This window comes from Lentinula edodes (assembly GCF_021015755.1).
Source record: "Lentinula edodes strain Le(Bin) 0899 ss11 chromosome Unknown C8R40scaffold_18, whole genome shotgun sequence".
Taxonomy (NCBI): domain Eukaryota; kingdom Fungi; phylum Basidiomycota; class Agaricomycetes; order Agaricales; family Omphalotaceae; genus Lentinula; species Lentinula edodes.
In genome coordinates, this window is record NW_025764324.1 from 720260 (window position 1) to 741188 (window position 20929).

Consider the following 20929-nt stretch of genomic DNA (forward strand, 5'->3'; position numbering starts at 1 on the left):
TTAGGATGTTCCATCCAGAAGGTAGACAACCAGGAGGATGTCCATCTGGCGAAGACACCCGAGCAAAAAAAGGGAGAAGGTACTGTGTCGAAAAAGATGGTGAAGGACAGGTTTCTGCTTGGGGGTTTTAGAATGAACAATCATTATCCCCTCCAGAAGTATGAGTCACCATCTGACTGGCTTCGTGATTTCGCATTGGCAGTGAACATGTACATAGACCAAAATATTTTTGTCTAGTCCCCCAAGATACTAATAATCGATCTTCTGAAAGTCTTGTATACGTCACATCACTTATACATATGTCCCTTGTTGAAGTTACAATTATCCCGTTATTAACCTAACTAGAAGATAAAACGTAGAACCAATAAATCGCTATGAAATCACTCTGTATCAGCAAGATACAGAGGGCAGATAAATGACGGGGACGTACAACCAAATTGGTTATAGTGGTGAACACCAATATGAAAATTAAGTACGCCTTCACCCTTCCAGTTGAATTGGAGTCGCCAAACGTTCCGGAAGTGTCACTGCCCTTGAGTATGGCAATGATCAAGAGACACTGTTAACTTTCAATGTGAGTAAAACGGTATGTCTTCTATCAAGTCAACTCACGTTGGAAACCACCCAGAGGAGCAGAACCTGATTGATATTCAGATATAAGGGAAGCACCAGACACATATAGATTCAGGACATACGTTTGTCCTCACATTCGCATAATAATCCTTCGCCGCCTGCTCCTTTTCAGCCGCACTTATCGTAGGTCTCCCATTCCGTTTCGCAGGAACTTTTTTCATTTTCTTCTGCTTCAAACTCTCTATAGCCTCCTGGTATATCTCATTCACATCCGCAGCCGTTGAAAACAACTCTACATCGACCTGGGATTTCCCAATATTCATCACCGCCCCCAGGTCGATTTCCACTGAATCTTGTTTCGTTCCCCAGGAAATCTGAGATCCGTATAGAAGGAAGGGCAGCGAAGCACTTGATTGAGTATCACAGAAATAGTCGGACGACTACAAGGTGTACTCACATCGTCGAGATTTGAGAATGCGTATATGTTCAAAATATTGATATACGTCGGCGAGAGTAACATATACGGAATGAAACTGGTGAGCATATGCCACGGATCGAATGCTAGCACGCTGCTAGTGGCCCATACTAGATTCATGATTTAGATAATGCAAAGACATCAGAGGCCCCACGAAACCGAATTACTCACATCCATAGGTTATAATCACGCTGAAAAGCATCACCGAGTTAGCACTCCCTCCTTGTTGCGCTGCTTTGATCGAACATTTGACAGCAGCGAAGGACATGTAGACCATGGAGAGAGCAAGAAGAATAGTCATGAGTAGGTATTTGAACTTCGACCTGTATGTAGAGATTCCTCTCGTCAGCAGTTCCGTCTTCGTGATGGAGGGGAGTCCACTCACGCTTGAGGCTTGTTGCCCATGGAGAACAGGAAACACGCAGCGATCATGAATGCTAGAAAGTACTATTACACAAGATGCTTCAGTATTGCCCTGATTCGCAATGAGCCAGGCTCACCTGTATTATGGGATTGACGTCTTTGATCCAAGTCATCCCAAAAGATTCATCCTCCAACGACGACGTTAATACCACCTTCAATCCACAGCAAACAACCCAGCGTTCACTATTTTTTTTCTTTTCACATTGATGAGGATAGATATTGACTTACAAAGAACAAATAAAAATTTCCCTAGAAGTACCAAAGACAATAATAGCTCAGCAAATCTACGTCGAGTGAAAGTGATGAATCAACTTACAATACTGAACCAAGCAAATATGATACTAATAATATTATATATCGTCTCACACAACAACACAACCTTCCTCGCCGCGCTATGCCCTGAGCGCATGATCTGCCCAACATGGGTAATTGCATACGTTGCTGCGAAGAACGAGCCGTTCAACCACCGTCGACGCTGGCTAATGAACTCGGGAAGGGAGTCGGGGACATCGGTTTCGCCGACTGCACCTTTAACGTATTTGAGGATCCTACGAGGAAAAAGAAAGCAAGCATCAATCTATCAAATTGAATCGTATAATCTGAGATCCGTATGTACCAGTTCGACTGAGCTTTTGCCACAAGTTCAAAACAGAGAATGCGCTATAGATTGAGAAGGGGTCATCAACAATCTTCCATCTTCGATGTCGAGGAAATTCAAGTACATACATCTTCAGCGAGATCTAAATAATGAAAGCGGATATTATTAGTGTCTGTTCCGCAAAAAGCAAAGGTAACGTTGTGCAGTAATATCCTCACACATATTGGAAGTGAAAATATCCGTATCACGCCCATGGAGAACCTCTCCCTTGAAATAACTCGCCAGTGGACCGACGCCTTTCTCGTTGTTCTGTAGTGCAATATATCTGTTATCGAAAGTTCAGCTTTTGAAGAGGCTCTTTAGTTGGGCCTCGTACCTGTACGCAGAAAACGCGCCTGGCTAACCAAATGACGGATCTCGTTCTTAAGTACGGATGACACGTTATGGGAGCCAAGTTCCGATAGACTTACAAGAACGCTGATGTACCCAAACAAACTCTCAGTGGGTTTGTCCAATATACAACTGATCTTGTACTCAAAGTTCTGTGCCGCAACTGCCCATGGGAAGCATCATCAGCGAAAGGACCCAACATAATGTAATGTGGAAAGTGAAACAAATACCAAGCGGATTCAAGAGTAAAGACCAATTCTTGCCCTTGTACGCGGAAATCTCGCCACACGCTCCCGCCACATTAGAATTGAGGTCAAAAGTCTTCCAAAGTCGATAGATACTTTTATTCCCTGGTCGTGTTCCGACATCGAGCAATACGCAGACGTTTGGCTGCAAAACGCTTGCAAAAGCATTGAAGAACCACCTATGACTATTAATCTTCCTCTGGTTCTTCTCCTTCATGCAGAATATGATCTGGGTCGGTACGATCCCTTTGTCCGGATACTTGAAATGCAAGTTCGGGTCCAACCCGAACGACGCGGTGTATTCGAACAAGTGCGCGGTGACTTCCTTGTCGTCGATAAAGTTCTTCATGTAAGGTCCGGGTTGGTAGACTCCTAGAAGGGTGAGGCAGTCGAGGACGCGCGGGTGAATCTTTTTTCGGCCGTCGGCGACGATGCAGACTACTACCTGGGATATACAATGAATACCGTTGAAACTGGGTAACATGAGATGAGAATTAGAACCTTTTTCCAAGCATCAGCTCCCCATGTCTGCGAGCTTTTCCGCGTACACAAATGCTGAATATTTTTCATGACACCATAGACGGTTCGACAAAATAGAATCTCGTCCTCCTGTATGTATTCATTAGCAGATATAACCAATAACAAACAAACGCACAAGACAACGCACATTATACATCGTAATCACGATAAACATTTCCGTCGTCCTCTGCATCTCCACCTGCCTCAATGAGAATCCCTGCTTTGAAAAATCATCCGGATCACACGTCACAGCGGTATACCGCGTCTGCATCATCTCTGGCTCTCCCATGCGTGGTAGAACTAAATTTGGAGGGACAGGGAGTTCCAAGACCAGATTCCCTCTAGTCAACTGCACTCGTTTCTTCATATTGTGTCTACGCGTGACTCGACCACTTGGGGCAGGACCAAAATGACGTGTCTCGACGGGGGTTATGGGTTCGGTCGGAGTAGGGAGAGAGTCGTAAGCGTATCGAGAGTCATAGGATGAATAGTTGTAGTAATTGTTGTAGTCATCTGCTTTTTCCGGGTCATGTAGTCCTCCTGTGTAGTGAACGCTGTCATTCCCGACAACATAATAGTCTTCATCATCCCCAGCGGGAGTCGGAGACCGAGACCGCGGAGGAGGAACGCTTCGAAGCCCAGTTGTAGATGAATAAGCGGACCCAGCTGAAGTATAGGAATGAGAAGCATAGGAATGATTTGAGGCTGCAGAATATTCTGGTTGGTAGCCAAAGTACTCCTCCGACACAGAATTATTATGTGATTGTGAATTCTGCGCGTAGGACAGCGTGGAAGAAGGATTACTTTGCGTATAAAGTGTTGAATGTTCATCAAACTGTAATGTTTCTCCTGTATGTATGGGCGCAAGATGCTGACCTGGCTGGTATCTGGGGACCGAAGCGGAGGATGATCCTAGGTAATCCGTGGAGGCGTATCCTGAGTATCCTCCTTCCGTGCTGCTGGAAGGACCATATTCATATTCATCCGCAATGTCGTCCGAATCGTCGTGAGATGGATAATAGTTGTGGGCAGAATCATCATAAGAGTCAAGTCTGTGGAACGCCATGCCGATAAAGCTTAAGTAACAGTTGTAATGTGAGGATCAGAAGCAAAGAAGTTGGTTGAACGCGTTCAACCTGCACGTGGGCGTGGTGAGCGTTATGTCATTGCTCATCAACATCGTTCAGAACTTCACATTTCAATATACAATCTCCATGCAGATTCGGCTTTATCCCGTTGGGAACGATAAGATTTACCTCAAGAAACGGAACCGCTCGACCTGAGGAAAATAAGGGGAGACAGCGGCGTGAGGATGTACCGAGGTTGGACAACAAAACCCGACAAGTACGTCGTCAAAATGCTAAACATTGGTGTCCTTACTTACATACATATCTGAATATTTAGTGAGTCAAATGGCTGAAAAGTCCCGCATTTACTATCGCCATTGAATATTGAATATATCGAGAATGTCCAGAATGGTATTTAACAAAGAAATCAAGAAACTAACAAGGTATCAACATTCAACAGAGAATAAATCATACATATAGCGTCCGTAGTCACATCGCTTCAATTTTTGCTTTGTCCTCCTTCCGTCTTCCTTCCCCTCCCCTTCCTCCTCTACAAACAACCACCAACCCCTCATGCCTCAGTACTCAGTATCCATCAGAATCAAACCCTTTCAACAACCCCCCAGCTAGCCAGCTAGCAATACTACTTCCTCATAGTCAACAAGCCCAGCTCCCCCATGCTAATCAATCCAATACATCATTCCGGCTTCAACTCAACATGCACCGCATACCCAGAACCCGGCGTCGAAATCGTCGTTGTCCACGCATACGGCGCCGGTGCCCACGGAGAAGCAGGAGGAGGCGTAGAATAAAACCAAACATTATGCGGAGGAGCAGGAAGTGGTGGTCTAACAGGGGCGACGTATAACTCTTTCTCCCGTTTAGGTTTCACTTTCTTCGGCTTCGACTGATTGTTTGGGCGGAGAGCAGCGGGTGTTAATATAGTTCTAGCGCGGGGACTACCAGTCCAATAATCTTGATCGGCGGATTGGGGTCTGGCAAGCGGCAGTGGGGGTATCACAGGTGGTGTTACTCGTGTCGGCGGTAACGGTGAGTATGGTGAGTATGGTGAATATGTGGGGAACGGAGGGAGGGGTGAATAAGGGTAATGGTGGTGGTGATGATGATGATGTTGGCCATAAGCACAGCTAATGAATGAGTGATTATAGTGAGTATGTATTCCAGTTCCCAAAATCCGTGAAGCGGAGGAGGTGATTACTTACTAGTAAGCCCTAGAGAAGATTGGGCGATAACGAGGAGAGAAGAAATCAAAGAAATCAAAATCAGCCTCAAAAAATGCCATACAGTGCGGTGTGTACTTACATTCCTTTGTTTGTTCAATATCAATCGATGATCGATTGGTGGTAGGCGTTTTCGTCGCTCAGTCAGAGATCAATCTGAGCGTATGAGATTGGAGTCGAGGGGAAAAGCTAAGCTAGAACTTGGGACTATGGTTCGCATCCTGTCAAGTCTTTTAAGTAACTTCCTCCTCCTGTTCTGGCAGTATAGAAGTCATTGCATCCAGTATTGCATATCGGCTTTACGAAGTGTTCGGATACTGAGGAATTCACAAAGGGTCACACATAGTCGGAGTTATCATCGGTCATTCACACTGTTCAAACTTTGTTTCCCCTCTACCGAGTCTTTCAAGGTCTTTCAGCGCCTATGAGATGACTTCTTCAATTGCGGCTTGAGGCCTTCTAGCGCTCATCAAAGCAGTGGTGATATCTTTAACTTGTTATGTATGTAAGCCTGTGCTGGAGCACTTGACGGGTTTTTCACTTTGTGAGATTCCAGAGTCAGAGGATCATTACTAGAGTCGAAGATCTTGGGAATCAATTATTCAACGTCCAAGGGCAGTTCACTTCTGGGAAGAGGGGAGGGAATCTTAAGGTTTAGAGTAAGTCGAGTGGATTTCGTTGGATGAACTTGAACATCCGAGACGATGTTGAAAGTGATTTGTTAAATTAATTGGTACTGAGAATTAGTACCAAGAAACAATTTCGAGAAAAAGTAAATATCAGAATAATACTACACGAACAGACCTGTTGTCCCGAGAACTCACCTTGAATCCCAGACGAGACATGATTATCTGTCTATATCTGTCTTGAGCGTCTACGTGTACAGATCAAGAACATAACTTTAAATGACATCCTGTAGAAAGGACAATCCCAGAACTCGGATACAGGCTGATACAGGCTATGCATGTGTGTAGTATACCACACCTAAACACTGCATAATGTATCAACATGGTTCAAGTTGACCAAAATTCTGTCCATCACTCAGGCTGGTCCTTACGGCTTTACAAGTTCAGTCGCTGAGAATTATTTCCACTGGCACCAATCATAGAATGGAATGGGAACTTATCATGAGCACCACCATGCCACTGGCTGGTTTCAGAACGTACTGGGTACTTGACAGTAACATTTATGATTTATAATGTGAAGGTTTCTTTCTAATCATCCAAGTTCATGAATCACACTGTTCAACAAACTTTCTGAAAGTTCTCTGGCTGGGTTTATCAATGTTTATGCCACAACTATTAAGAGTAAGACTAAGTGTAAGTGTAAGTGTAAGGAGGGTAAAGGGGCAGTACATGCCAATGCCAATGCCAATTGACATTTGGACTCATTCCACTCAATTCTCCTCACTTTCTCTAACTAAATACCTAAACATACATCATGGTTCGATGGCGTAGTTGGTTATCGCATCTGTCTAACATGCTAGTAAATGTTTCACAGAAGGTCTCCGGTTCGAGCCCGGATTGAATCATCTGGTTGAGAGTCGAGATATATATATATATTTTGGATGGATGGAGGGGTATGGATGGATGGAGGGGTATGGAGGGGTACGTTACTTCGACGAAGTGAACTCCCACATAACACTCAATAACAAATACTGTACATCCTCTGTAATACATACATGAAATTTACGTATGCGGGGAGACGGAGCTTTGAGGACAATAAACCCTGGATTATTATTTACAAAAGGCCCTTGGACGAGATATTACTAGTACCAATAGTGGGAACGAGAGCACTAGTATTATCATTACCACATGTCAAATTAAACCACCTCCACCCTCCCCTCGCTTCGCTCGCTCTCCTGTACAACCTCCCAATCCTTGCTAAAGTCACTAAACTGTTGTACACGTGGTTTTCCCCGGGATCGCGGGCTCTTTCTTTCTTTTCTGGATCTGGGCATGAAGGGCATCAGCATGGGTGGAGAAGGTGGCGAGGGTAAAGAGGGAGGTTGGTTGGGGAGAGGAGGATAGTGATATGTTGGGAGTAGGGTGACGGTGAGAGCTGGTGAGAGGGAGATTTGCAAATGGGGGGGTCATTAGGAGGGTGAGGAGGGGTCGGTGGTGATGTAAGGAAGAGCCAGAGTGGACACTGGAACAGGCGAAGCACTAGTGCTTCGAATTGAACGTAGGAGGATAGATGCACCGGGATAAGATATAGGGAATGATAATGCGAGAGGGGTTTGTAATTCATCGTCGTCAATGGGAATGGGGAAACGTGATCGTGGAAGGGTGTTTGTAGATTGTCTTCGGGGTATTCGAATTCGAGTTGCTCACGCGGGATGGTGAAGGAGGATAAGGGGTGTGTTAAGGGGAGTAGTGATGTTGAGTCGGAATGAACAGAAGAAAACGGGAGAGGGAGTGGAAGAGGGAGAGTATTGGGAGTATCACGATCTCAATACCCCTCGGTCTAAGTGTAATCACTCATGTCCTCAAAGCGCCGCAGCGTCGTCGTTTAGAGCTTGCACACCCGTTCAACACAGCCATGTCGTATACAGCTGGCGTTTCGGCCCCTCATCTTGTTGTCCCCTTCATAATTCCCTAAATTCGCATTCCGAATTATCCTTCGACCATCCCGTTACCTGTATCGCGCAGCCAATAATGCCTCCGAAAAGTCCCGCGTAAGAACGAACCGGATCGAGCCTCTAGAGCTTTTGTAGGTACGAGCGAGGATGGTGGACAAATCACGGCGCTAAAATTGGCACTCTTCGCAAATAAAGAGAAGATCGTTTCCCGAATTGATCCTCTAGATTCGACGTCGACCACCGCTCTCTTGTCTCCAAAGTCGTCCATTCAACCTACGAATGTTTCTGCCGAGTCTTCTGGAACGGGAAATAATCGATAGTCCATCGGAAGAGGCCCAAATGACAAAGCTATCAGGTTACTAATCTTCTCTCTCGCCCCCCACACAGTAAACACACACCGTGTCAAATCCACTGTCGACCTCAACAACCCCCCTGAAAGTTCCTCCTCCGTGACGTCTGCTCCAGACACCCCAGTCCTGTTTTTCCGCGCAGAATAACGCTTCTTGGCATCCCATGGGTATGCATGTGTTGCTCTTGTTGCTGCTTTGAAGATCCTCGAGTAAGCGTCTCGCGTCTTGCGGCTGTGTGGGTTTTCTGGTTCGGGGTATTGTTGTTTATGTACGTATACGTTTCCGTCTAGTGCTAACAAATGTTTCTGTAGCGTTTTTTATACCGCCCGATGCAGTCCTGGATTATCTATCCGAATTCTTTTGATGACCCAACCTTGGGGAAAGAGTTTCTGCAGTGATTTTGTGGGTAGGGATCACGCACACACCCGCGAGAGTGAAGACAAAGACATGGAGTAAGTTTGAAATGCTTCTAGGTGACCTTTTCGACCATTACATGTGCACATGGACCAAGAAAAAAACGTGATAGGGGGAGGTGATGGTTCAATAAAAAGATGTACCGTCTTGGGGAGGTACAAAGATGGAGAGGTAGGGATTGTATAATCTATGATCGTGAAGCTGGTATTAGGGCTGGCTTGGTTGTGGTCAAGGCATCACACCTGCAACCCAAGATTCAGACCGGATTCAGGAGACTCAGTAGACATACTTTGTGTATGTGGACTAAATCCATGTGAACGACCTCCCATCTCACCTCAGGAACAAGAAGATCCACCATTGAGGAACAAGGAATGCTGGATACTGGTGCACTGTAAACCATCTGTGAATGAAACAAACGGGTGGAGTTGGGTGTTAAATTTTGAACTTGATATGCTGTAATGAAAGAACTGGATGGAGATTTAGCGTTGGAAGTAGGCACTGGATTGCACTGAGATTACCTGATATAATCCCACTAGCAGGGGGGGACACAAACCTTGCTTGAGTCACCGGTTTCGCGACCTAAATAGCGATCGCGTGTCAATCAGCCCCCTACTTCAAAGGTAGTTACAAGAGTTGTGTTATATATTACAAAAACATACATTACTGGCGCCGTATGTAACTACACACAGGGCGTTGATTTATATACAGGTGGCAAAACCTCACTGAGTAAGGGGTGTAAGATGGAACATGGTCTGGCGATCTCGCGCAATCGAAGACAAATGGCGGACACTGCAAAGCAGGAAGGGGGATGTGCGGCCGCCTACAAGATGTCTGAGATTAACGCTGGTGCCGTGAGACGATTTTCGCGCGCGCTAATAATATCGAGGAAGAAAGGACCATTGCAAGCAAGGTGACTTGATTCACTCACCCTCTTCCAACTAAATTCCTAGGTCAATACCCAAAAAAAGTAAGCATGGTTCGATGGCGTAGTTGGTTATCGCATCTGTCTAACATCTTGACCTTTTCCAGTGTTTCACAGAAGGTCCCCGGTTCGAGCCCGGGTTGAATCATGAATCCTTTTTCTTCCTTCCTTCATATTCGAAAATCTTTTTCTTTGAATCAGACTACAAACAAAATACTGCAACATACATCGGGTGTGATACATAATACATACATGCACCGGAACAGGTAGGGAAGATATAATAGGGAATAACGCAAGAGGCATTTGTAATTCATCGTCATCATCATCATTGTCGGGAACGAGAAAACGTGACTGAGGAAGGGGTGTTTGTAGATCGTCATCCCCGGGGTCCTTGGGGTCTTTGGATTGGAATTGGAATTGGAGTTGATCTTGTTCTGGGGGGGTGATGAAGGAGGGTAAGGGGAGTGGCAGGGGGAGTGGTGATGGGTGTTGGTTGGAATGAGCGGAAGAAGTTGGGAGATTACTGGTGTCGTTCATGGAAGGAAAGGGAATCGTCGATACCACCGAGCCTCCACGCGTAGTAGATAAATCGGGTACCTGTATTCTAGAAGACGACGTCCCAGCGCCATTACCCCTACCCCCCGATCCCGACCGTGACCGTTTCCACCTTCGTTTCCCTACCCTCCCCTCCCTCCCCTTTTGCGCGGACCAATACACGTGAGGTGCTGAGCACGAAGCAGAGGCAGAGTCCGGAGAGCATCGTTGAGAGGATTTCCATCGATGCGGTCCTTTACATCGTTCAACCTCGAGGTACACTGCAGGTGTGACGATTCGCACGTGATGACAGAATTACTGGAACGCGTTACAAATCCTTGCCTCACTCACTTCTCACTTCTCACTCGGAGTCAACTTGGAGATCGTGAGCGTGGGGACCGGGACGTGTGCATAGAAGGGGAAGAAAGTATACGAGGAGAAGGGGATTCTGCGAAACTTTACATGCGGTACACACCCACGCCTTCAACTCCTTGTCTCATCTCCTCTCCTCTCCTCTACTCTTACGACGGAAAACAGTAACGAATCAATCTGCTGGTATCCCCCCCGTCTCCCACTGCGACGGATCCAACCTGTGGTGACCTGTGGTGAATCTGTCCGTTCGGGCGTTGCTTGCGTTGAGGGATCGTCAAGGAACCACCCTTGGAAATGGGTGAGGCCGACCGTGATAGGAAAACCGAGGACCAGTTTCCCAGAAGGACAGGACCGCATCCCCGGAGCTGGGATATGGGGATTGCGGATGGTGATCTTCCTGGCCCTTCGTATAATTCACGTTGATTACGTTTTTATCCTGAAAACATAATCATCGAGAATTAGATGTGGTGGTCAGGAGATGTTCGTAATGCTCACCGTTGTTTTGCAACGGATAAAAATGTCTTTGCAGTCGCCGTCATCAAGTTGAAACTTCCGAGCCATGTTTGATGCTGCGTTGAAGGTACCAGGGGATTCCTTCGTCCTGGCGACTGTACCGTGCGGTGTAGGATAATGTCCATGTCTATCACCCTTACCAGCACCCCCGAATCCAACATTGCAGATGTATCGTGTAACTGCGTCAAGTTGAACATTGGATTTAGCGTGAAGAGCCTGCGGCTTGGCCGTGTCAAGACCGAGCGAGATCAGCGTGTGCAGAGGGGTAGATGGTATCGAATCAAAGCTCGTCAAGTGCGCGCACTCGGGGAGCAGTGACAGAGGGTCTGAGGAGAACGACGGGAGAGCATCGTGCTCAATTAGCATGAAAAGTCGTGGCGCCTCAACCGTGGACAACAAATGTCTGAATGGAGGACCCTTGCCCTAGATTAGGTCAGTCTCATTCTTCAACATCGTTGAACGACGAGTTGCCACGCTTACTGTGATAGGTTGGACAAATGTAGAACTTGTTGTGAAAAGCGGCGCAGTTGTAACCTGAGATGAACACATTACTGAAAGACCTGTGTCAATTGAGATGAGGATGTAGTCCAGAGATTTATATAGAGTGCGTTACGAGCCGGCCCTCGATGTTTACTTTTTTCATTGTGTCTGTATAGATTGGCTCGGGAATGAGCAAATCAAATGTTTGCGATATTCATTTGAGATACGGGCGAAGGAGAACCGTTGGGTGATGCCACCGGGGATTCGTACGATAAGATGCTACCACCACAATCTGCGCCTTCAAGTTTCGATGCCCCACATACCCTGTCTCCCCTCTCCCAGGAAATTTCTTCAACTCTAATTCTCATTCTGATTCCCGTCCCCCATCGCGTTCTCTGACTCCTCTGAGTATGAATGCTCCCTACACCGCTGGGTCGAGGAAGACTCCTGTCGGTGGTGGTGGACTTAAATCAGCAGACAATTTCGACACGAAACCTCTGACTGCGGAGCCTGACCATTTATTGATTTCGCGGACTCTTCAACCACGGCGCAGTCTCCATCTGCTATCGCGCGTCCTTTGGCTCTTGATTCTTCAGTGTCATCATCTATAACAACGAGGACACCCACAACAACTGCTTCTTCTGTTACACCCAAAACACCCAAAACACCTTGGCTGAATCACTCCAATGCCTCATACACCTCTTACACATCTTTCAAATCCAACAAACGCGGATCCGTGGGATTTATAGGGTCCACCACATTGTCCGTCGTGCTCAGGCGCATGACGGAATCGGAACAGAAAGGATACGAGTTGCAAATGAGGGTGTATAAAGCGAGAGGGGTGTTGCCGTTTCGAATAATGTTGAGGGTGTTTAGGGAGCCGGGGGAGTGTGTGGAGACGTGGGATGTTGTTGGGTAGTTGAGGGTTAGTCCTTTGGTGTTTGAGTTATTGGGAGATTAGGATTTTTTGAATGGGTTGTGCCAGTATGTCTCGGTTAGGATGGAATGGGACTCTATCTTATATCAATAACTTGTATTTCAGGTTTATACATGAGTGGTGTCGATATTGAAAGGGTTTCGTAGTATTTCGTTGTATAACAAGGCGTTTTGACAAGTGCAGTAGCAGTGGGCTCTGCACCGGCAGCAACTTGTACACTCTGAAGAATGACTCAATCTCAACTATGAGGAGCAGTCATTGAAGGTAAAAACTGCCTGACATATCGATGCAGATAGGAAATAAACTTGAAAACTTGAAGCATGTCCAAAGATAGTAATCATCGATCTTCCATGATGAGCAATGTTGAAAACTTTGCATGCGGCACTCCCACGCCTTCAAGTTGTTATCTCATCTCATCTCCTCTACGATGATTTAAGATGATGCTTTCCTCGAACGTTCTCCGTTCTCATACAGATCTATTCACAATAATTCTTGAACATTCGTGGATTAAATCTACTTGGAAAACAGTAGCGATCCTGCCGGTACCCCCGTCACTAACTTATCTGTTACCTTCTCCAGGTCCTCAACTTTTCTCATCTGAACCTGGGGTACATTCAATGGGTCCAGCGTCAAGACTTTGTTATGCATACGTGGTGCATAACAACTGTTTTGTATCTGTCGAGTGTAGCATTGCCCAACATGCTGGCGCACAACCGGATCGTTCTCGCGATCAGGGATTGTCGAGGAACCCCTTTGGCAAGGGATGGGGCTGAATGCTCCCAGGTTGCGCCCATGATAGGAAAACTGAGGACCAGTTTCCCAGCAGGACAGGACCACATCTCCGGAGCTAGGAGATGGGGACTGCGGATACTGACTTTCCTGTCCCTTTGTATAATTCTCATTGGTTATGTTTTTATCCTGAAAACATAATCATCGAGAATTAGATGTGGTGGTCAGGAGATGTTCGTAATGCTCACCGTTGTTTTGCAACGGATAAAAATGTCTTTGCAGTCGCCGTCATCAAGTTGAAACTTCCGAGCCATGTTTGATGCTGCGTTGAAGGTACCAGGGGATTCCTTCGTCCTGGCGACTGTACCGTGCGGTGTAGGATAATGTCCATGTCTATCACCCTTACCAGCACCCCCGAATCCAACATTGCAGATGTATCGTGTAACTGCGTCAAGTTGAACATTGGATTTAGCGTGAAGAGCCTGCGGCTTGGCCGTGTCAAGACCGAGCGAGATCAGCGTGTGCAGAGGGGTAGATGGTATCGAATCAAAGCTCGTCAAGTGCGCGCACTCGGGGAGCAGTGACAGAGGGTCTGAGGAGAACGACGGGAGAGCATCGTGCTCAATTAGCATGAAAAGTCGTGGCGCCTCAACCGTGGACAACAAATGTCTGAATGGAGGACCCTTGCCCTAGATTAGGTCAGTCTCATTCTTCAACATCGTTGAACGACGAGTTGCCTCGCTTACTGTGATGGGTGGGACAAATGTAGAATCTGTTGTCAAAAGCGGAACAGTTCCAACCGGGAATGAACACATGCTGGAAACCCTGTGTTGATTGAGAAGAGAATGTAGTCCAAGAATAGGTTTTACCAAAGTACGCCACCAAGGTCTGTCTTTTTATACCGTTCATGGTATAAAGTTGTTGTATTGAAATCATGATCAAGGACCCTCTGTCGCTCCAAAGCCTCAGACTGGTTATCTAGCAAGTTGACGAGTTGAGAATTAAACATCACTCGTTTTCTCGATGACTCGTCTAAACGCGATACACGTAAGTACCTTCTTCCGTGGTATCATCTAATATACTTACAACGCGTACTCATCGTGCAGCTGCAGATCATATCGGTATCTTCTCAATAAGGAGCTGAACAGCTTGAAGATCGTACTTGGTATTTGTTGTCCCAAAGATTGGGAAAGCCGCTTTGACCTCTTGTTACAACCTCGCTTACTGCCCATCTTTTTCCACCAGCCCTTTCGAAACCTTCTAGCGCTCTGGAACTTTTGACTTGTTTTGAGCTGACTGAAATTGGCTAGCTCAGCTCGTTGCTTGCCACGGATCCGCCAAATGCCTAACCTTGCCCAACTTGCGCTTTCCATGCTGCAAATATATGCAGAACGATAAATGATCCCCGTACCTGTGTGTAATGATTTTGCTCTTTCCTGGAAATCTTCGCAAATGAACGCCGTCGTTCACCGCCTCGCCCTCGCGCCACATTTTCCTCGGAGACCCCGACACGGCGGAATGAACAAGGAGGCAATTCAAAGAGGTGAGTCATTTTTTCACCGTGCTTTCCAGCTTCAATTCATCTAACCAGATCTATCAGAACAATCACACGTCTACATCCTTGTTCATAGAACCATCCAGTTCCCAAACGCAATGCTTTCGGACTGATTAAAATGATGACGCGTTTGTTCGGCTAGAGGTACAATAGCACGATAGCAGCTGGTTCTTGGAACGCAGCGAATGGGCATGTTGATCGTAGGCTCATGATGGTGGTTTACCAAAATGACTGACTATAAAACTGGACCCACAAATAATTCACAGACAGGGCAAAAACTCATGGTCCGTCTAAAAGTCCTTCACTCATTGTTTGCGCATCGAACGTGGTATACTTTGCAGCGGTTTGGACTTATACACTTCTAATGCGATGAGAATGTCTGTTCGAGACTAATTCCCTGCTTGAGACTGATTCCAGAAGTTCGACATCACGGGCCTGCTGCATCCCGGATCCCCAAACCCGAAGCTCTGAACAAGAGAAACCGCCAGGAAACCGCCGCGGTATAATATCGCTTGTTTATGATTCTTCATGAACAAGGTTCTCGATATGGGTTGGTCTGTTGGAATCACAGGTAAAGCAGACCCCAAATGTCAGATGAATGACCATGTCTAATCATTTTTCATTTGATGTGCAGTGTTGTAGCTGGGTCGAGCCGATTCTGTCGCTTTCTATCGTATCCTCACATAGATGGGAGTTACTGTGAAATAAAGAGAAGGTGTTGGTGGTCTGCTGCTCAAGGGCTGAACCTACTTCGATTCATTTTTCGAACGACCCAAGTTGTGATTTATGTAACAGAATTGCTGTATGGACGTTTCCTGGTAATGGCATTATCTTCCGCATTAATCTCGCACCATAAGTCAATGGCAATAACCAGTGTCTACTACCACTGTGACTCAATACTGTATCTGGTTGGTACGGTTCATATAAGTAGACAGTGGTAGACGGCTTTGCTCTTAGAAAGAAGCACTCCCTATGAGTAGTCAAACAATGAAGGTACGTAGACACTGGGAGTTGGTGGCCCCTATGTGGGCATCGATGGCAAGAACAGTTACAATTTTGGAACATTCTCACGGTTGTTCTTCGTTCCTCTCGTCCACCATCGATACCACTCCATACGACCGACACTCAGCTTCAAACTGCTCAAGCTCGCGCCGCCAAGCCTTCTTAACCTAGGCAAGCAGTTCCTATTCCATAAAATTATGCTGTTCATAAATACATAGTGCATAGTGAACATTCAATCATGGGTGTAAGACGAATCGAATCTGAAAGGAAGCTAGAAACGACTTTTTCTCTGTATCAATAAAGGCGCTCTCTCCTACCTGAATTTCTTTCTCTTATAATCGCACGAGGCGATCAAGAACCATCGCAAGAGGGCTGATGATCGGTTTCGGAGTCCAAGTTGGTGGAGTCGAAACACCAGGACTAGGTCTTATGTTAGGCCGAAGTCGTTGGAGGGTCCGCTGGTTCGTCTGCTCGACTATCAGATCGCGTGGATCGTTACCAGGATCAGGTGAGAACCAGGTCTTCTTCCTATCTCTGTTGGTTTTCTTCGAGGCTTTTGAAAGTTGTTGAGGTTCGAAGGAAAACTCAGGATTGGCTTTCCTGCAGGACAGGACGACGTCGGGCTTGAACGGCAGGGACTCTTGGATAGGATTAGATCCTGTCCGCTGCGCGTAATATACATTGTTGAAAGTTTTATCCTGAAATTTTCAACCGTGTATATTAGGTGCTGCGGTCGGGATCATTTAGTGGGACGTACCGTTGGAGGGCAACGGACTACACTGCGGGGATTAGCCGATTTTCTCGCGACCGAAAGGTTGGTTTTATAGTGAGCTTTGGTACAAAATTATTCAGATTACCGAGCCCCGAAAATTGTTAATATTTGCTCACAATTTGTTTGCATGTTATGGTACTAATATACTGCAATTTATATGAAAAACCTACCATTAATATTCACAATCCTATTTTGACATAATGCGAGCCGATTTTTCAATCTATTCGGGGACCGTTTATCCAAAATTATTCCATTGAAAGCTGTTGGAGGAAATACAGAGAAAATTGAGAGCTTAGTATAGATAGTGGCCCAATATTCTACCAGAAATAATTCAGAATTTTCACATATAAATAGCCTCGCGCAAAGCATGCGCTTTTTCAAAATAAGCTCGCCCAGCTTATGGTGACCCGATGTCGGGACGTCGGGACGTCGGGACGTATCCGACATCGATATATCGGGACGTTTGGATGTCGCTGATGTCGGGATGTCGTGAGAGTCTACTGATTTCGGGAGTGACTTAGAGATTGAGATTCGATTCATTTGCACAGGTAATATGTATGTACATCTGTCTTGATAATTAATTCATGCGAGGGTAGGGTGGGAGGAGGGTAGGGTGGGAGGGAGAGATATGAGCTAGGCACATATTATTGTTAGTAGGATGATGTATAATGATTATACGAAAGACTTATCTTGGGGGCCATGGGCATTTGGAGGAATTTGGAAGGCACATCTGTTGGCCGTACTGGGTTATATATCAACTAGGTAGAGTATATATCAATGTGTACGTAGTGAAATTTATAGCTATTCAAGTCTGCGAAGTTGTCAGTTAGTAGATTAACGAGCGTAGAAAGAAAAAAACGCACCTTTATAAAGATGCAGCGCGCACAAGCACTGGCCGAATTTTCCTTCGCCAAACGCGTCTCCAGTTTCCAAGGAAGGTGAATTTTTCAATGTGATTCCTACCACCTAATTGAGGTAGACACTAAGATAGAGTGATAGTAAATAAGAAATACGTACATCGTGTGCACCAGAGGCGAGGTCTATCAAGGCACTTTAGCTCCAGTAGAATATGGGCTAGAGATTCTTGAGAGGGATGAGCACGTTCAGAGGAGATAGCACAAATGATTACCAGATCTCCTCCTCCTCGGAACGCGCAAGGGTGGCAGCCAAATTCTGCCAATGCTCGGGCACTGGCGGTCCCATTCGGCTCTCCGTCGCTCGTAATTGGCGGACATCCCGATTTTCCACAGATCGCCATGGTCAACGAACGCGTATAGGAAACCTGGGCCGTCGGATAACGATACGCCGCACGCTCTTCGAGAAGCGTACAAGGCACGCAATTGCTCAGCGGATCGTGGTGTCATCTACCGAAGTCGCGAGGGAACGGATAGACGAGTGGAAGTAGAGATCAGGGTTGTGTGGAGATGAGGAGCAAAATTGGGGAGGGGCGGATAGGCGCGGGAGAACAGGACAAAAGGCGGGACGTTACAGTGTTGGAATATGCGGGACGTGAGAGTGTTGAGAGAGGCGAGACGTTGGAGCGTTGAGGGACGGCGCGAGACAAGGCGCAGGTTAAAGAGAAAGTGGCGGGAGCGATGGATAGAGGCGCTGATAGCGCGGAGCTCGGATTTCGCGCGCTCAGTGCCAATCACCTGTCGCTTTGCGATGGTGGCAGTACTCTCTGCACTCTTCCCATCGTTTATAGCGTTAGTCTTATCCGAATTTTTATTCCCCTTGATTACTGGTCCATCTCAAACCTCATCTTCCTCCTCCTAGTCAAGCCACAGATTATCCGCTTCCCTACTATCCATCAATTTAATTCCCGCCCGTTAAGTGAAGGCGGTACACTGACAATGACAGACCTAGGATAAGGGCATCGTACTAACACGCGTAGTGCATAGCCCCATTCCGGTCTGCCAACAATACCAAACCAGACAGAGACGGAGGTTCAGTGGGTGTGCTAGGGAACTTCTTCACTGTAGTAACAATGTTAAATTTTCAATGTCACAGGTGTATAGGTACTGCATGGGAGGCTTAGCAACAGCTGGAATGATGGATTCTAGTGGGACTGGAGGCACATTGATGACTGATAACTCCAGCAGAACTGGTGCTTCCAGAATTTTTGCTAGAAGCTGGTGCCGGTCTTTCTTGCGCGGTTCGTGTCGCAGGTTGCAAGAGAACCACAAAGAGAAGGTGAATGAGAGAAACAAGGGAGCTGACCGCGCGTTCTTGACCCTCACCTCGTATCGCGTGAGTGTTGAATCATGGCAGAACTAAGCGCAAGTACACGAGAAAGTTCTCATACGGACAGGACGAATACCTCAAACACTGCACCTTCTTTTCTCGCATTCTGTATGGTCAATAGCTGAGTCGACGATCCCTTCAAGATTGCTCGGAATCAAGACGGCCAGGAAGACATGACTCGAGTAGCATTAGTGATACAGAATGAAAAGCCTGAACGAAAGCGCGACATTTGAATGAAACAAAGCTAAAGGCAAAGATCCAAATTGAAACCTCAAAAAGTATACGTCGCTGCCAGTTCCACTGGCGATCCAGATGTCACCCAATGCTACCCGCCTTCCTAGTGTTCGTTCCAATTTAGCTGAAAATTTAGACAGCATGTAAGTTTGCGAAGTGCCTTTTCCAGTAGAAGTCCACGATGACCTAGAAGGCCACAGTTGTTGTAGAGCTAAGACTTTGGCCGCTACCGAGTTCGACTCCGTAGGTGGTGCCAAGTTTGAGTTTGATCATGAGCGAAGCGATAGAGGTGAGTTGAATGTCACATGACTAGTGAGGCCTTTCCTTAATTACCTTACGTTATAATACACGATCCTTTCGTTCGTCCCTAGACCGTCTTGTATTCGAGTACAACTCGTGCATAGGCGCAATTAGATCGCAGCCTGCTCTGTGCCCCAAAATTCCACTCTGTAGGTTCCACCGACGCCAGCCGACGCCGCCACCATTTACACCCTCTGTAACGTCTGATGCCCCACATGTACATCGCCGAAACTCCTTCGAACAAATGAATGTCTTTTAACGTATGAGGAGGGAGAAAGCGCTGGGGCAATCTCATGGACAATCGAAGAAGACAATGTCGGCGGAACTTCTAGGGAAGACTCTGGCTCTGGAACTGGGAGTTCCCTCTCCTACGCGTCAGATTTCGGGCACATGGAATTTGTGATTTCGACCGGCTGCATCGACAGCGCCTGCATTTCCACCACCCTCTCTTCCGTCATTCATTCTTCTGACTCCAAGGCCGATAACTCTTGCTCCCGCACGCCAGGATCCAACACCCCAACAGAAACTTCATCGACAACATCGACACTCCCCTCCACGTTCTTAGTGCGATTGGGGAAGAAGCGTATCCCGACTGAGAGATAGCGGCCTGTGGACTATAGTCGTAGCTTGTACATGGATCACGGTTGGAATTATCGTTGGAAGACAAGTTTTGTTGGGGAAAAGTAAGCCACCAACGAACTTTCTCATATCTGGGCCTGTAACAGGTTTAGTAACGATAGACGGGCGTTTGGGTGGGGCCTAGGTCTGCAGCAACGGCTCCAGAGCCAGGTGCGAGCTCGTCGAAGTCCTGCCTTGGGACGATGGTGAGGTGCCACGCTAGGATACTCCCCGGACTGTGCGGCGTTCAGATCTTGGACCAAGGCGTTTAATATTCCTTCCTCCCTTCTATTGACCTCGTTTTTTTTGCTCGTACGGCAGAACGACACAAATGATCATGATTCGTGATACAAATCGCGACATGTACACTGTAATCGATATCGCTGCGATCCACGTGGTGGGAGCAAGCGTATATATATCAAACCTTCGCATATGCATTGCATCCCAGGACTTGACACCCTCCCTCTACCTGCGATCTGCTTTCACGAGGTAAATAGGCTCATAAGATTGTCAGCCCTTGCCCACTCGTGTTCGCTCAGGACTCTTACAAACAACTAACAATGGATCAGAACACGCTCAAAACTTTCACGGTCGAGGTAAGAACTAATTTTTTCGACCGACCTGCTTTTCTTATGAGCCTCGTCAGAAAACTATTGTTGCTACTGAGGTATTCCACGAAAGTTCACGTGAGGAAACTGAGAAGATTGGACGCCGAGATGTATGCTTCTAATCCCAAAACAATAATTCGATTTTCTCATTGTTTTTGCTCCGGGATGTTTCGAAAACTGCGCAGATTGCTAAGGTTCGTTATAACTTACTTCATGATATTCTCGCCATGATG

General features: G+C 46.6%; 7 protein-coding genes and 2 non-coding genes across 9 annotated transcripts; 4 read left to right on the forward strand and 5 right to left on the reverse strand.

Annotated features, from left to right (window-relative positions):
* Positions 1–180: 180 nt before the first annotated feature.
* On the reverse strand, positions 181–4567 carry C8R40DRAFT_229556 (chitin synthase-domain-containing protein). The gene is made up of 19 exons (XM_046234409.1): positions 4419–4567; positions 3372–4359; positions 3206–3313; positions 2690–3149; positions 2540–2622; positions 2446–2468; positions 2288–2394; positions 2198–2211; positions 2088–2131; positions 1788–2019; positions 1700–1720; positions 1549–1623; positions 1434–1495; positions 1220–1371; positions 1031–1158; positions 696–947; positions 613–639; positions 431–559; positions 181–372 (listed from the first exon to the last, which is right to left on the reverse strand). The coding sequence occupies exons 2-19, from the start codon at positions 4287–4289 to the stop codon at positions 322–324; spliced, it is 2886 nt and encodes a 961-aa protein (XP_046086377.1). The 5' UTR covers positions 4290–4359; positions 4419–4567; the 3' UTR covers positions 181–321.
* Positions 4568–4987: 420 nt separating this feature from the next.
* On the reverse strand, positions 4988–5593 carry C8R40DRAFT_1170895 (uncharacterized protein; the record flags this gene model as incomplete). The annotated part of the gene is made up of 2 exons (XM_046231605.1): positions 4988–5438; positions 5514–5593. The coding sequence occupies 2 exons, from the start codon at positions 5591–5593 to the stop codon at positions 4988–4990; spliced, it is 531 nt and encodes a 176-aa protein (XP_046086378.1).
* Positions 5318–6316, forward strand: C8R40DRAFT_1105716 (uncharacterized protein). Its single transcript, XM_046228136.1, has 4 exons — positions 5318–5344; positions 5527–5601; positions 5659–6032; positions 6088–6316. The coding sequence occupies exon 3, from the start codon at positions 5696–5698 to the stop codon at positions 5957–5959; it is 264 nt and encodes an 87-aa protein (XP_046086379.1). The 5' UTR covers positions 5318–5344; positions 5527–5601; positions 5659–5695; the 3' UTR covers positions 5960–6032; positions 6088–6316.
* A 657-nt stretch (positions 6317–6973) lies between these two features.
* On the forward strand, positions 6974–7062 carry C8R40DRAFT_t138. The gene has a single exon. It is a non-coding gene; the product is annotated as a tRNA-Val (tRNA).
* Positions 7063–8772: 1710 nt separating this feature from the next.
* On the reverse strand, positions 8773–11766 carry C8R40DRAFT_1265375 (uncharacterized protein; the record flags this gene model as incomplete). Its single annotated transcript, XM_046233909.1, has 12 exons — positions 8773–9118; positions 9211–9276; positions 9430–9455; positions 9536–9555; positions 9600–9696; positions 9805–9822; positions 10051–10232; positions 10508–10613; positions 10858–10991; positions 11014–11140; positions 11200–11640; positions 11698–11766. The coding sequence occupies 12 exons, from the start codon at positions 11764–11766 to the stop codon at positions 9064–9066; spliced, it is 1341 nt and encodes a 446-aa protein (XP_046086380.1). The 3' UTR covers positions 8773–9063.
* C8R40DRAFT_t139 lies at positions 9852–9946 on the forward strand. Its single transcript has one exon. It is a non-coding gene; the product is annotated as a tRNA-Val (tRNA).
* Positions 11767–13147: 1381 nt separating the features above from the next.
* Positions 13148–14178, reverse strand: C8R40DRAFT_1069728 (uncharacterized protein; the record flags this gene model as incomplete). Its single annotated transcript, XM_046226147.1, has 3 exons — positions 13148–13552; positions 13612–14052; positions 14110–14178. The coding sequence occupies 3 exons, from the start codon at positions 14176–14178 to the stop codon at positions 13148–13150; spliced, it is 915 nt and encodes a 304-aa protein (XP_046086381.1).
* Positions 14179–16252: 2074 nt separating this feature from the next.
* On the reverse strand, positions 16253–16821 carry C8R40DRAFT_1069729 (uncharacterized protein; the record flags this gene model as incomplete). Its single annotated transcript, XM_046226148.1, has 3 exons — positions 16253–16585; positions 16678–16751; positions 16809–16821. 3 exons carry the CDS (start codon positions 16819–16821, stop codon positions 16253–16255), a joined length of 420 nt encoding a protein of 139 aa, XP_046086382.1.
* Positions 16822–19248: 2427 nt separating this feature from the next.
* Positions 19249–20073, forward strand: C8R40DRAFT_1170898 (uncharacterized protein; the record flags this gene model as incomplete). Its single annotated transcript, XM_046231606.1, has 5 exons — positions 19249–19313; positions 19380–19459; positions 19542–19566; positions 19624–19687; positions 19738–20073. The coding sequence occupies 5 exons, from the start codon at positions 19249–19251 to the stop codon at positions 20071–20073; spliced, it is 570 nt and encodes a 189-aa protein (XP_046086383.1).
* Between the last annotated feature and the right edge of the window lie 856 nt (positions 20074–20929).

Excerpts from the sequence above, each read along its gene's own strand:
- C8R40DRAFT_229556 (XM_046234409.1), bottom strand. The coding sequence starts at position 4,289 with ATGGCGTTCCACAGACTTGACTCTTATGATGATTCTGCCCACAACTAT. Across the intron at positions 1,721-1,787 it reads TATTTGCTTGGTTCAGTATT|GGAAATTTTTATTTGTTCTT; the intron begins GTAAGTTGATTC and ends TGGTACTTCTAG. Across the intron at positions 1,159-1,219 it reads CGTGATTATAACCTATGGAT|TATGGGCCACTAGCAGCGTG; the intron begins GTGAGTAATTCG and ends TCATGAATCTAG.
- C8R40DRAFT_1105716 (XM_046228136.1), top strand. The coding sequence starts at position 5,696 with ATGAGATTGGAGTCGAGGGGAAAAGCTAAGCTAGAACTTGGGACTATG.